Genomic DNA, 14,872 nt, shown 5'->3' on the forward strand with positions numbered 1-14,872 from the left:
AGTGAGGGCGATGAATGAGTTAAAGCTCATTTCTGGCATTTCTAGGTTGGGGAATGAGCTATTCTGAGGGCTTTTTGAAGAACTCAAATCCTTAATAGCTGGGAGAGTTAAAATGTGGCTAGGCCCATGCTGATCACTGACAAATCTTGTTTAAAAGAAGATTGATATTTGGTAGGTCCGGAATGGACCTGAGAGTCTGCATTTCTCTAAGCTCCCAGGTGGTATGGATCTGCAGGTCCATGGACCACATCTGAGTAGCAATGATCTAGATCAGTGCTGTCAGTCGAATTTTTGCAGTGATGGAAATGTTCAGCATCTGTACTGTCTACTATAGTTACTGAAATTGAAATGTGGCTGGTGCACTTGAGAAACTAACTTTCTAATTAAATCAATGTAAACTGAAACAGCCACATGTGGCTAGTCCCTACAAGATCAGACAACACAGGTCTAGACATTTACAGGTCATCTCATCTCAGCCACAGCGATCTATATCACAGTCTCCAAATTATCCAACCCACCAATTTATTTAGATTACCAGGTTTCCTTTTATGAAACACAAACTGTAAAGTTCGTTTCTTTAAATTGTTCTCTTCCTAACACTTTGCTTAGATGACCCATAATGGGCCCTTGAGTGGGGAGAGATGAAAGGGGTCATTTTCTAGCTGGAGAGTTGATGAAGAAAGGGTAGCACATGGCAGTGAGGATTTGAGCAACCGTCAAAGTATGGGCATGTGGGAGACGGGAAGCCAGGAGGTAGGAAGGGAACTCTGAAAGGGAGGTGGGGTAACGCTGAAGGGGAAAAAAAAGCGGTGGGGGGGACTTTGACCTCAGGAAAATAAGACTGTAAGGGAGTGGATGTTGGCTGGGCTGTGATTCCCCTTCAGCCCTCCCAAATTATCCAGGTGTGGGAGAGCCTAACAGCGGGAACGTGCAGTTACAGCTGGCAACTGGGGGCAGGGCTAAGCTTCTCAGCTCAGCTTACGAATGGCTCAAGGTACAGAGGCCCCACCTGCACTCCCCTGAGCTGTGATCAGATTCCTGAGAGCAGTTCTTCCTACTTTTTATTCATAGCCCCATCTACTATAAGCTGACTCCTCTTTGATGCTAATGGGCACCCAGGGAGGCTCTGAGGACATCATCTTGGCCCACAGATGTGAATAAGGTCATCTGGGTCCTACATCCATCATGCACAGACAAAGCATACAGGAAAAATTGCTCTTGACAACAACAAAAAAGATACCAAAGTTGTCATTTTAAAGGATTTCCCTCATCCAAAAGCCATCTGCAAGAAAATTCTAGTTAACTAAAGAGTCCATTAATTGAGCTTTTACAGCATAGATAAGAGTTATTACCTATGAGTAAAAAGATCAGCATCAAACAAAAAACTTAATTATTTTCATCTTACTCTCAAATTCCGAACGTGCAATAGCTTAAATCTTTTCTAGTGGCAAAGGGGTATTTCGGGAGAATGAAAGTCAGTAAAGATTTTTATATTAATTAATTCTTCTCTAGAGTTCCTTGCCTCTTTGCCCCTACCTTTCTTTTTTTGGTAGAGCTGGATGGGGATCTGTGAACTGATAGCTGGCATCTCCATTTTTAATTTCATAGGGAGATGCCTGGAAAAGCAGGATACCTTCAGGGGCTGGAGAGGTGAGGACTATAAAAGAAGCCCTTTGATTTCCTAATGTGGGTAACATTATAATATTAAATGAGTAGCTTCTCTTTCACGCTGCTTGATGTAATTCCCTTTGGGAAATTTCCATTTATTCACAACTTAGGTAAAATATATAGTCAGACACATTTGGTCAGGAACCTACCAGGCTCATTTATTTTTAAGATATCAAAAACACCCAATTTATAAATAAGACTCAAGTGTTAAATATTTAAACTCCTTTGCTATACTGAAATTCTATGTCTGACAGTGTTCATTTTAAATGCTTTCTCACTAATATTTCTCATTAAGCATTTGGCAAATAATTGCCTAGAAAATATCAGTGAGAGTATATTTCAAGATGATGCATACGTAAGTGTGAATGCACATGCAGGAATGTGTAGACATGTAGAAATGTATATGTACGTGTGTGTATGTTTTTCTCTTGAGCACCTACTTGGAAGGCTACTTCATGAAAATTGTCACCACTGGGTCAATGCCCTGTTTTCTTCTCTTATATAGAAGATTTTAAAATATTACCATTAATTTTTGGTATATAATGTCTAAAGAAAGATTGTTTAAGGATATTTTTATCACTTTTTGACATGTATGCCTTTGGCTTTCAAAGATTTGGTAATTGTAATGTTGACTCCTAATAAGCTTACACTGAAGTATAGTGGTTTAGGAAAAGGAAAATGGTATCTACTTGATATAAGAATTAAGTGAGATAATAATAATAATATAATAATAATAGAAAGCCCTTAAGAAAAAATTTAAAAATTTAAATCTCTCATTGAGAAGTTTTATCAGTAGTTACTCTAGCTAGCAGGTAAGTCTGGGTGACCAATCAGTATATGAATCCCAGTTGAGGCCTTGGGGAAACTCCTGGATGTCAACAGCTCGTTATATTATAAATGCAAACAGAGTATCAAATAAATACTAAATTAAACCAAAAAAAAAACCAAAATGTGGGAATTTTGGTTTAGGAAGCTATAATAAGCTTTTAGTTCAGCAACAGGACATGTAATTTTATAAAAATATCCAGAGAGTTTCTTAATGCGCATGTCTACTGTTGATGATAGAGTGACATTGAACTGGCTTACATAAAATGTGTATCATTTGTTGATTATGGCACAGACACATGTTCGCAAATTCTTAGATACAGAATATTTATCCAAAATCCCCCATCAAAGAACAGAAAAGTGCCTTGAACCAACAAAAAGGTAACTTCTGTAGTAATAAATTCCATTAAAGCTGACATTAAAGCTAAGTTTTACGATATTACATGTGACATGCAAGAAAAAGAAAGACCGTTCAGGCAGGAAAGTCGTGCATTAAGATCTGCATTCATTCATAATATTTGAGGGGTTTCAACCATGTTCCCTGACCACTGAATGATAGGAATCTCAGTTGACACCCAATCTAGCATTCAAAACACAAACTAATGTATATCTTAGTCTCCTAACCAGTGATTTTTAAGGAAGAAGCCAATGCCTCCAATAACGAAACCTCGAAGTTTTAGCCACATATTGTAATGCAGTCATATGGTAAGAACATTCCATCTGACCAAGTTTCAGGAAAGTACAACCTAAGTAAACGTTTCCACCTTTCAGAAAACGCAATTATTTCGGATTCTTCCTACCTTCGTACTAATATGAGCCGATCTGAACACGTCAAGTTTGCACAATAAGTAAATGGCTTTGTGGAATGTATTTTTTTTTTTTTGGCACAAAAATATTTCCTAATACCTCAAATGAAAATTTTCACCCACAGCAAGATATCAAGCCATAGAGGTGCTTCCCTGGTACTTGCTTTCTAGGCAGAAAAGTACAGAAACAGACCATTGCTTCTAAGAGCTTTATATTAAGTAGCAATTACTTCCCTTCCAAGGAATAGCACCAATATGATCACAACTCAGCCTGGGGAGGGCTCCTTCCAAGCTCTTTAATTCCCTGGAGAATTCGCTTCATATGACCCACTTTCGTTATCCCCAGGTCCTAAAAAAAAAAGAAAAGAGAAGAAAAGAAAAAAAAGAAAAGGTAAGAAAAAAAAAATGAGAAGGAAAAGAAAGACGTTTAACTGACAAGAGAAAACTGGGGATTAAATATTTCACTAGGAAATAGCATAATTAGCATTCAGACTTAGGAAGTTTAAGCTATGAAAATCAGTTTATAAAGTGAAACTAACCTGACATGGAAAAATTATCAACAAGTTAAAAAAAAAATCACATCCTACACTAACTCTGAAATGTAACAGTCTCAGAAATTATACACAATGGTGGTTCTTCAGAGTCAAAATTAGGGTCTCCTTTTTCTTCTGCTTCTTCTTTTTCAAAACACAGGTTCTTTTGGGATCTCAGAGAACAGTGACGGAAGACATCAGGGCTGCTGCAACTAGTCTTAGGCAACCACACACTTTCTTCCTAAAATAGTACTTAAAAAGTAAAGCCTAATCCTAAAGACAGAGATCAGTGGCCATCACCTAAATTTGGAACGTCAGTGCATCTATGGTTACATTTAGAGTCTTTGATTTGAGTGGACCGTTTAAATATTCTTTCTATAGAGAAAATAAGAAATTACTTCAACCTGGCTAACTGTGGGTTGATGCTTTTCCTCAGAACACTTGCAGCTCCTTTGCCTCAGAACCCTCCTTGTTTCTTACAGAACTGTCTTCCTTTAAAGGGCCAAGAATTCGATAGTTAGTTTTCAGAGAGGGAGGATGATTCCAGAATGTATAGCGCACAGCAGGCTCTCGGCAAATAAATCCTTGCTGCGGGAATGAAGGAGATGCATACAAGACAGCCATGATATTCACGACCCGAAAAACTAAAAGAAAGGGTGAAGGCCCCTGAGCCCTAAAGTTTCTTTAAGGTTAATGGGCACAACTGATTGGCTAATATGTGAAGTCAAACTAATTTGGTATAAAAAACAGAGGGCTTGAAATATTTGAAAATTAGCAAAAAAGGACACGTGGGTGGCTCATTTGGTTAAGCAACTTCAGCTCAGGTCACGATCCTGGAGTCCCAGGATCGAGTCCCGCATTGGGAATCTCTGCTCAGCGGGGAGTCAGCTTCTCCTTCTGACCTCTCCCCTCTCATGCTCTCTCTCTCTCAAATAAGTTCTTAAAAAAAAAAAAAATAAATAAAATTAGCAAAAAGATGGCTTCCAAAGCAGCCTCAAAAAGATTACAAGGTACCACAAAATTATGTGTCTGAGATGATAAAGATTCCAAATATCTGTCCTACTTCATAAGCTAAAAGCATTAATTTTTTTAAAGGATTTTATTTATTTATTTGACAGAGAGAGAGATCACAAGTAGGCAGAGAGGGAGGCAGAGAGAGAAGGGGAGGCAGGCTCCCTGCCGAGCAGAGAGTCCGATGCGGGGCTCGATCCCAGGACCCGATCATGACCTGAGCCAAAGGCAGAGGCTTAACCCACTGAGCCACCCAGGACCCCAAGCATTATTTATTTTTAAGCTTTACATGAAATAGATTAGACGATTGTAAGCACGTGCACACCCCCGTTCTCTCTCTCCCATATAATTAATGGGCTCTTTGATTCTATAGCAGCGAAGCTACTGACAATTCTTTTTTTCTACTGACAATTTTGAATCTTTCAGAAAAATACTCTTTCTATATAGCAAGTGCTCCTGTCAAGCTTGAGATAATTTCTGGGTCACATTTTTACAATATGCAACTAACCCTGAAAAAGTATTTTCTCATAGGACACCAGGTCATTCATAATCAGTCTGAAGGCAACGAACTGTGTGTTTCCTGAGTGTATGCTAACATAGCAAACTTAAAAGCAAGGCCAAATCCTAAAGAAAGTGAGCCGGCGGCCTGCTACCTAACTCTGAAATACAAATGCATTTGCAGTTGCATTTATTTGAGCGGGATATTTTACTACTCTTTCTGCTTTGTGAAAACAATTATCTGATGAAGAAATACATTTAATACTAAATATTCTACTTCAGGCCATATGCACGTTGTATTTTCAAGAATAAAAAACTTCTTTGCGGCAAGCAGACTCTGCTCAGAATTACCATTTTGGTGTAATGAGATGAATGTTTTCCACGGAATTACACTAACGTCTAGCTATGTTTTTTTTAATCTTGAGTTCAATACCTTCATGACTTCTAGGAGTTAGACTGTGATGACGTTATGGCCGTGACATCTGTTATAGTTTTCTTAATTTATTTTTATCAGATTCTTTATTATGCGCCTTTTCTTTCTTTGGACGAACAGGTCTAATTTTGCAAAACATGCTTTGTAGATATTCAGTTACCTTTCTAGGCACAGATATGCAACTTTCCAAATGGAAAGAAAAACAAAAACCAACCACACAAACAAAACCATTACATCTTTGCCATTGTCTTTGGTGCCCCTCACTTTTGGCTACTGTCTTCCTGGAGGGAGAATAATACAATAAGTTTATTTCCTAAAGCACCTTAGAAATATTTTTCCTTTCCCACCTTTACACGGTCACATTGTACCTCTAATTGTCTTGCTGATAAGAAAGTAACAGCCAAGATGTGAGCAGGAAATAGCCAGGTGATGGGTAGTGGGAGACACATGCCGTAGCAGGGGGCACCTCTAAAGGTGAGGAAGAGTCTAGTATTTTCGGGCAAATGGAACATGGCCAGTGTGGATGGGGTACAGCCCAGCAAGGGGCCAGTGATTCCACAGCAGTTTCCATAAATGGGCAGTCTCGTATAGACCTCCCAAAGATGCAAGTCTTTATTCCAGTAGAAGTGGGAAAGGTGATCTGACACTGAGATCACTCTGGCTGCTGTGTGGGTAATGAGCTAGAGCGAGCGCGGGTAGCAGCGGAAAAGTCTAGTTAGGAACCCCGGCCTCACACAGGCAAGCGGTGCCCTGGCACACAGTAGGAGTGTGGAAAGCAGAGAGAGAAACGGATGCAGTCTGGAAACCTGGCGTGGTGCTAGGCTTACTGAGTTAGGGGACAAGGATAAGGAAGAGGAAGGCGCTGAGTGTGACCGTGGGCTTCTCTGGCTCGAGAGCCTGGAGGGAGAGAGGGGTGATTTTACTAAGATATTCGCAGAACCCTCCCTGTGTGACAGGCAACTATCAAGTGCAGTTGGTGATAAAATCCTAAAGCTTCCAAATTGAGGTCAGTGCTGGGGGTACAAACCTGTGAACCACAGACGTATTCATGGACCATATTTGCAGCAGTAAGAATGGATGAGGTTACATAGAGAGTAGGAGATCCTCTAGCAAGACTTAAAAAATTCCGAAGAGTCTGCTCCCTCTTACAGCTACAGCCAGAGGTCAAGGGGAAGCTCATTTTCTCCCCTCATGGCTTTGCTCTATAGCAGGTTCTTTCTGGATAATTTTTTCTTTTTCATTCCCCCAAGCCCCATTTTGGAAGGAAAAGAGTTAAAAAGGACTATGTCAACGCAAATTTCTGAAAGAAAAGTTTTAAGGTAAGGGATGTAATTTGCATTAAAAGTAAAAATAAAGCAGAACAAGAAGTCCCATGATAAAGCTAAAGAGAAAGTTTACAAAAATAATTCTTACCCATTTTCTTTTTACTCATACTCTTTCTTCCAGCCAAATCCTATCACTCCAACTTTGACCTCCTATGTGTATGAGCTTTGTTTTTCTAACCTGCGAATATCTGCCTTACTGCCTTACTCGTTGTGTATGTGTGTGTGTGTTATGTGTATGTTTATGGTTGTGTGTACATATGTAATATATACATATATAATTATATATTCTCACACACATTCAGTCTTTTCCTGGAATTTGTGCTTATTTGTGGCAAATTAAATGTAAGCTCCTAGAGAGGCTGGCGTAATATATCAATCAGTAGCTATTCAATAAATTCAAGATAAATTCAAATAAATTCAAGCTATTCAGTAGCTGCCTGACAAGGATATAAGATGCTACATAAATATGTTAGATGTAATGACCCCTTACATTTCTTTTTTTTGTGCACTCACTCCAAGTTTTGAAGTCAACCTCTACTCTAGGAACTCTAGCCCTGTATATTTTTCTATTTTCCAGATTTGGGACTCTCAACTGGGGTAATTAATTAATCCATTATTTTATTATTCTGGTTAAAAATGTTTAGGTAGATTTGGTGTCCGCTTTTAATGTGCTAAGACTGTATGACTCTGCTTTATAAAATCCTATATATTACCCACTAATTGCTCCAAGATCTCTGCTAGCGTATTTGTAGATAAAGGCACCAACAGTTCAGGAATTAGTTAGGAAATCACTGTATCCTAATCCTGCGCAGTTCAGAACTTGGCCTACAGGAAAGGGATCACTCCAATATAGGTTAAAGTCTTTGTCACCTGCTTATTACTCAATCTTGGAATTTTAAAAATGGCACTGTTTGGTAAGAAAATTCAACATGACAAAATTCAACTCAGAACCTTGGGATAGAATAGTCTACTTTGGCCATGTTGCATGTCCACCCAAGAAAATAAAAGGGAATTGCTGTAGACCGTGAATTAATGATTTTCTTTCTCTGCAGTAAATGACAAATAGGCTCTCAGCCACCTTCTAGCAAAAGCGAAGCGTGATTTTTACTTCATTTACTAAAGAAATAATACATTTCTTTTTGAGAATAATACAATCATAACAGTAACTCGCAGGGAGTGTATTTGAACTTACTGGTCTAGTTTTTCACGTGAGCTCTGAAAGGGCAGTCAGAAACACAACAGAATCACAAGACTCTCAATTGCCACTGCTGTGAGTTTCTTACCCAGTTCCACATATTAGGAAAACTTTGTTATTGGTATTTTGAATTAATTTTTAGTGGTTAACCTTTTATTAGTTTTTTTGGTCATTTTCAGCAACAGTGATCACCTTTCATGCTGATCCAATAAAATGAGCTGATGGAAACATGGGTTATTTGGAAATATTAGCACAGGGATAGCCATACCAATGGATGCAGAGAAAAAAATTATTAACTTCATGCTAAGCTTTAGCTATAATAATCAGAGAATGATACTTGATCGGACAACACTGCTGACATTCTTGTTTAAAAAGCACACAAGGAACCCCGACCACAGGACAATGCATATTAGATTACTGCCCGTTTGCAGGACACAGGACATAAGCCAAGCTATAAGCATATAACAAAAGAGGCGCAGGAGAGAGCATTCTGTTTTGCCGGGAAATTTTCAAAAGCAGAAGAGTAGCACAAAGGAAATACCTTAAGATCTCGCCTTTCCAGATGCAAAAGTTCAGCCCCTCTGATGTCATGACGGATGAAGATTTCTCTGTACTCTCCCAAATTGAGCAGCTCCAGCCAAGCAGCAACTTCCTCTGTGCCCCATTTTTGAACTACCAAAGTTAAGAGCAAAACCCCCGTAATTTCTACATGCTCAATGCATTACAAAGCAAAGGTTGGCCAAAGAAGATGCAAAACAGAGAGTACAGCGGCAGTGCTAGCAGAGGGAAAGGTTAAAGGTGTCGTTTCCACGAAACCCCAATGTCGCTTTTTCCCCCATGCAGGTTACAGACTCTCCAACCACACAGATCTGACTATGCAGACGCATTCACGGATGTGCACGGGTGCCTCTACCTTCAGCTCAATTTCCTCTCCAAGCCACCCACGCCACACAATCCAGATAAAATATGTACTTCTTGTGATTAGGATCGACAGTCTGTGATCCAAATAAGCTCTGATGATTTCCTTAAGACCGCATATGAAACCAGTTATAATTGAATTAGCTACAAGTGCTAATGAAAATTGAAAATCTGACATGGGTTCCTGAATTTTACTCCAGGTCCGGCTGAATTCAGTGATGACTTCACTGACTGCATTATTAATAAGGATAGCACTAAATGTGTTGTTAGCTCACTTTAAGGTCCTCTGGAAACTGTTAATACTGCTAAGAGGAGTCGGACTGTTATTTTTCAATATGTATCATCGTTTTATACATTTTATTCAACATTGATTAGCTTAATTCAAATTTATTTGGTTATAAAATGCTGTATTTGGGGATGCCTGGGTGGCTTAGTCGGTTAAGCATCTGCCTTTAGCTCAAGGTCATGGTCCCAGGTCCTGGGATCCAGCCCCACACTGGGCTCCTTGCTCAGCTGGAGCCTACTACTCCCTCTGCCTGCCGCTCCCCCTGCTTGTGCTCTCTCTCTCTCTGACAAATAAAATAACAAAAATCTTTAAAAAATTAAATAAAATGCCATATTTGATTTTAAAATGCCCTTCAACAGCTGCTCTACAAATGCCAAAAATCAGGTCATAGATCACTTTTTCAAAGGAGCTAGCTCACTCGGAAGGATAATAAAGTGACTGGATTGTGAAAGGCACCTGCCGCCATGGACACAGAACTTGAAGGTGCCTCGGCAACACTATCGCATTAAAAGTAATTTCTAGGGCAAGGGGGAAAGGGAACCAGACAAAAAACACCAAAGGCAGTTTAATCTTTGCAAGTGTCATGAATGCAAGAATGCAAGTGTCACTGTCGACTGTCATGACTTAGGGGTGGAAATGGTGCAGTAAGCCGTTGGAACAGGAGAAAGACAATGCATAACTTTAGGTGGAAAAGTCTAAATATTTAGCAAGTTAAAGGAGTAACTGAAAGTTTCTACATTCCTTTTATCAAAGGGATGTAGACTTCGAACTCTGAAGGAGAAAAGAAATTATACACCGATGCCTTGAATTGTTGTTACGAGACAAAGGACCGTCTAAACAGATGCACGGATGTCCGCTGAACAGAGGAGAAGCAAACCAGCGCCCACCTTGTTTTCTTGTGTACTTCATTGCTATAGACCTCCACCGTCTGGGGGGATTACTTTAGGTGTGACAGGATTTGCTTTATTGTGGTAAAATGAACATAAAATAAAATTTACCATTTTAACCATCCTATGGTGTACAATCCAGAGGCATTTAGTACCTCTATAACGTGCAGGGGTCACCACAAATAATTCCAGAACATTTTTATCACCTCGGTGACATGGCTTTAATAAGTTATCTTTTGCACAGGGTTATACTTTCCCTTCCAGTGCGGATCACCTACCAGGCTGTGAACATGTCTTCTGCTTCTGAACCTTTTCCTTTTTAAACTTTGGCACGATCCGAAAAACTGTGCTTCTGCTGTTTCTCTTGGTGCAATCCATGGGGGGCTCCTGTTCGAGTGGGGCAAGAAAAGAATTTGCTCAGGACGTGACGAGAAGAAAACCTCACTCCGATCTTAAAGCCAGCGCAGGAATGGGTTATGAACACAACACACTGTTGGAATGGTGACTTGTTAAAAATTAGCATGATGCTACATACTCCTGAAAATGGACTGATGCCCGTGAGACACTTCTGTTCACGGAAAAGCCTTTGCTCGCCTGTTCAAGAGCAGCACATCTGAAAGTGGTGCTCGAATTTATTCTCCCTTGAATATCCCTTTTCCAAATTCTGCTGTCACACAGCCTGCATTTATAGAGAAGTGGGCCACGTTTCACATACCGCGTCTTCGTTCGGGTGTAAGATATAGTAAAGCCACGGAATCTCCGTTAACTTCTGCAGCTCCACCTCCACGGAATGTAAGGCATTAGATACGCGCTCCTCATGTGGGGATTCTAACTGCTGTTTACCAGCAGATTTTAAAAAACAAAATAAAACAAGGCTCAGTGACCAATCTCAAACAGAAGAAAATCGTTTTATTTTTGACAATGAACATCCTCATCTCTTATTAGGCTCGTCTAGGTTATCATTAATAAGATAAAGGAATATAGAGGGGTGCCTGAGTGGCTCAGTCGGTTAAGTGACTGCCTTCAGCTTAAGTCATGATCCCAGGGTTCTGCGATCGAGCCCCGCATGGGGCTCCCTGCTCAGCGGGGAGTCTGCTTCTCCCTCTCCCTCTGTCTGCTGCTCTGCCTACTTGTGCGCTCTCTCTCTCTGTCAAATAAATATATAAAATCTTTAAAAAAAAAAAGAAAAAAGGAATATGGAAAAAAAAAGAACAGATTATTTTACATTGAGCTCACTTTTTAAAAATCTGGATAGATTTATCCATACTTTCCAAAGATAATACATGTAGTTAGTGTGACTTCAATAATGTCACAGAAAAAAAGTATCGCTTTTGGTGGTTTTCTTTCTTTCTTTCTTGTAAATTCTTTACTTTCTCCCTCCCTTCCAATCCATGCATCCATCCACCCACTCTGCCTGCTTGTTAGTAACTAATCTCACTATTCTACTTCTTTGTGGCAAAAATCCTTCCGATTTCCATAGGCTGCTATGTAAGCAAATAATACTATTTTAAAAAATCGGTCAAAATATGTCACATCATAAGAACTGCTTGGCACAGAGATCCCCCGGAGAATTAAAATAATAAGTTTAAGGGGGAAAAAAAGCCCCACAAATCTCAAACAAACAAAAAAAAGCTGTTGTAAAAATCAGGGCAAGAGCAAAACGCCCAATGGTTTGGAATCTGAAAGAGGGTTTGGAAACTTTAAAGGGAATTTAACTGGTCACTTATTATCCACTTATTTCAGGCGGCTATTAAAAAGCACTTAGAAATTCAATAGTAAAAGTGAAATAAACACTGTTACATGTAGAACAGGAAGGGAGGTGACTGCCTTCTGGTCCTGGCTTTGTTACTAAGCCTGCAACCGACGGAAGGCTGACCCATGGTAGGAGTCTTAGTTTCTTCCTTAATAAATAGTAGAGTGACTAGATTATTTCTATGGTCTATTCCAGCAAACCAATCCTTTCAAAAATTACTTTAAGATTGTAGAGCATCTACATATAAGTTCACAGAACTTTAAAATGAACGTTCAGCGAAATCGTTACTGTTACTTATTATGGTCGTTCTTTTTTTCTCCTCGGTTATTCAAGGGATTTACCATTTCTAGTAGTTAAGTAAAATATGGAGATTCTCCATCTTGTTATGTAAAATTTACCCCTTTCCTTTGAGTCTAAGAATATACATCTTATAAAATTGATAACATGGTATTGCATATTCATTCTAGCAGCAAAATAAAGTGTAAAGCTTAGTTGATCTTGAATATGATTGACACTGTATTTTGATGTCAATATGGTCAAAGGTTTTGAAAAAACTCACTGGTATACATTTTAAGCCAAACACCCATGTTTGACGATGACAAAAGTAGATCAAAATGATTAAGAGTGTGTGGGTGGTCCTTCTATAAGAACATAATATAAAAAAAAATTAAAACAAATTTAAAAAGAACATAATATAATTGGTAAATATTAATCAACTACCATTTAGTGGGTGCTTTCAGTGGAGAGAATGAAAATACAGAACAAGTTATGCTTCTAGCTGTTGTCAGGTATATAAAATATATATTTTATATTTCAAATAGGACAAAAAAATACATGTCCTTCACCTAAAAAATGGGATCAAAGTCATAGCTCACTGGATTTCACTGGACTAATTTTAGAAGAGCAACAAGAAGACTCTGGCTAATAACAGAAGAGCCAAGAATTGGCAAAATATCCCACTGGTTTTATTAAAAAAGATAACCAATGTGTCTTCCTGAAAGTTTTCTTCCTGGCCATAGCATAGGCAGCCGCGTCCTGCCCTGAAGAAGTTGTTCTTCAGCTTCTGGAGATGGGTAAGAGACAGGGATGTCATTCATCCCTGAAGCTTCTCTTTTCAGATGATGAAAGATCCTCCAAGGTTGGTGTCCTTCTGGACTCCAACTGAACAGAAACTCCCAGCACAGTTACTTCGTTCACTAGACTGTGACACACCTCCCATTTTCCCACTATGCCAGATACTATGACTTTTACTACCACTTTAATTTAGGTGTCTATTTTCCAAAGCAAGAGAGAAAATTACAGTCAAGAGGAATGTTGTAAGATCATCACAGACCAGTTCATCAGAATCGTGACAAGGAAGAGGAAAATAGCTAAATGCATCATAATGCATCAGGCTTTTTACACAGTGACAGCAGCGCATGTCAACCCACAGTTGAACGCTAGGTGGCGAGAGGACCCCATGTTCTAGAACGTTTGAAACTGGTGAGAGAATAAAAGGCTGACAAGGCAGACTCTGGGCAAAGCAAACCGGCTATCTGTGGACTTCTAGCACTGGAGATCCACGGAATGTGGTCAGATTCAGACCTGCCCGAAGCTTCATTTCCAACTCTGATCTGAGTTAATCTAGAGATAAGGCTAGCTCTTGAGAATTTAGTTCTTGAAACACTGAGTCTAGAAAGTGTTGCCCTTTCAGTAAAGCTAAGAACTGCACCAATCATTTTTCAAATGTTACCTTCGGGAACAAGTCAATGATTTCCTCTACTTCTCTGCCACTAGGAAGTAATGAGCTCCCGAGGAATGCCTGCTACACTGTAGAAGGTTCAAGTCTCTCTGGGGAGAACAGGACTGCATGACAACCTCGTGGCATGTGACTTCTACCCCCTTTAGCCCGAATCATAACTCCCTGGGGTAGCCAGGCATTTTCTGGAAGGCAAAAGCCAGGTAAAAGGGAAGCCCCAAGGATGGAGGCCAGGAGGCTGCTCTGCATTAGAATCTGAGGAATGAATGTATGAACAAAGCCGAGGCCCACACACGGGTCACTCTTCCTTACCAAAGGGACCCTGCCCACTAGCAAAGATTCTGTTTCATTATAAAGTGCCTTCACATTGATGGCTATTTCCGTGGCAGTGTCTCTCGTAAGACTCTAGAAAAAAAAAAAAACAACACATCAAAGACAAGTAGTTCTGGATTAGGTTGGGATTCGATCATCAGCAAATACTTAACATTTCATTCTTCCCATAAATTCCCATCACACGTATTTTTACAAATGCACTCCAGTTCTATTCTAACTGAACAATTTCACACTCGTATTTGTTCAAAGGATTATTTCTTCGAATCCTTACATCTCAGAACCAAAGGAGTGCTCTGCCTGTGGTTACACACTTAGGTCCCCATCTCCTGAACACAAACGTGTGGATACTTGCAACCACATACACGTGTCCCCACAAAACTGTTCAGTCAAAGAAAATGATGCCGTATCAGATAATGGGGCATTTTCAGATCACACTCAGTTCTATCCACTGACTTTCATTCTCAGAAGTTCCAGCCAGGGTGTTTTTTAGACTTTCACCTTGAGGACTAGCACTGATGAATCAATTTAGGTAACTTCCATTGAATAATCAAAAGAATAAAATAACGCTATCATCAGGTTTCTCTACACCACGGCCTTGTACCACGTATCACATTTCAAAAGAATTGTATTCTTTCCCTTTTTTTTAACACCTACCTTAAAAAA

General features: G+C 39.5%; 1 protein-coding gene across 7 annotated transcripts in view; it reads right to left on the reverse strand.

The window, feature by feature from the left end:
- Positions 1-831: 831 nt before the first annotated feature.
- The window catches only part of DGKH (diacylglycerol kinase eta), a 185,904-nt gene continuing 171,863 nt past the window's right edge, over positions 832-14,872 (reverse strand). For 4 of the 7 annotated variants that reach the window (XM_046028354.1, XM_046028352.1, XM_046028355.1 and 1 more), the window contains 5 exons: positions 14,189-14,281; positions 11,101-11,220; positions 10,664-10,772; positions 8,836-8,966; positions 832-3,648 (listed from right to left, as the gene is read on the reverse strand). In XM_046028354.1, the coding sequence (XP_045884310.1) occupies positions 3,559-3,648; positions 8,836-8,966; positions 10,664-10,772; positions 11,101-11,220; positions 14,189-14,281 (543 nt within the window). In that variant the 3' untranslated portion in view covers positions 832-3,558. The remainder of the gene's footprint in view (positions 3,649-8,835; positions 8,967-10,663; positions 10,773-11,100; positions 11,221-14,188; positions 14,282-14,872) is intronic. The other 3 variants (XM_046028358.1, XM_046028356.1, XM_046028353.1) reach the window with 2 other exon arrangements.

Source organism: Meles meles, chromosome 14 (assembly GCF_922984935.1).
Source record: "Meles meles chromosome 14, mMelMel3.1 paternal haplotype, whole genome shotgun sequence".
NCBI classification, from domain to species: domain Eukaryota; kingdom Metazoa; phylum Chordata; class Mammalia; order Carnivora; family Mustelidae; genus Meles; species Meles meles.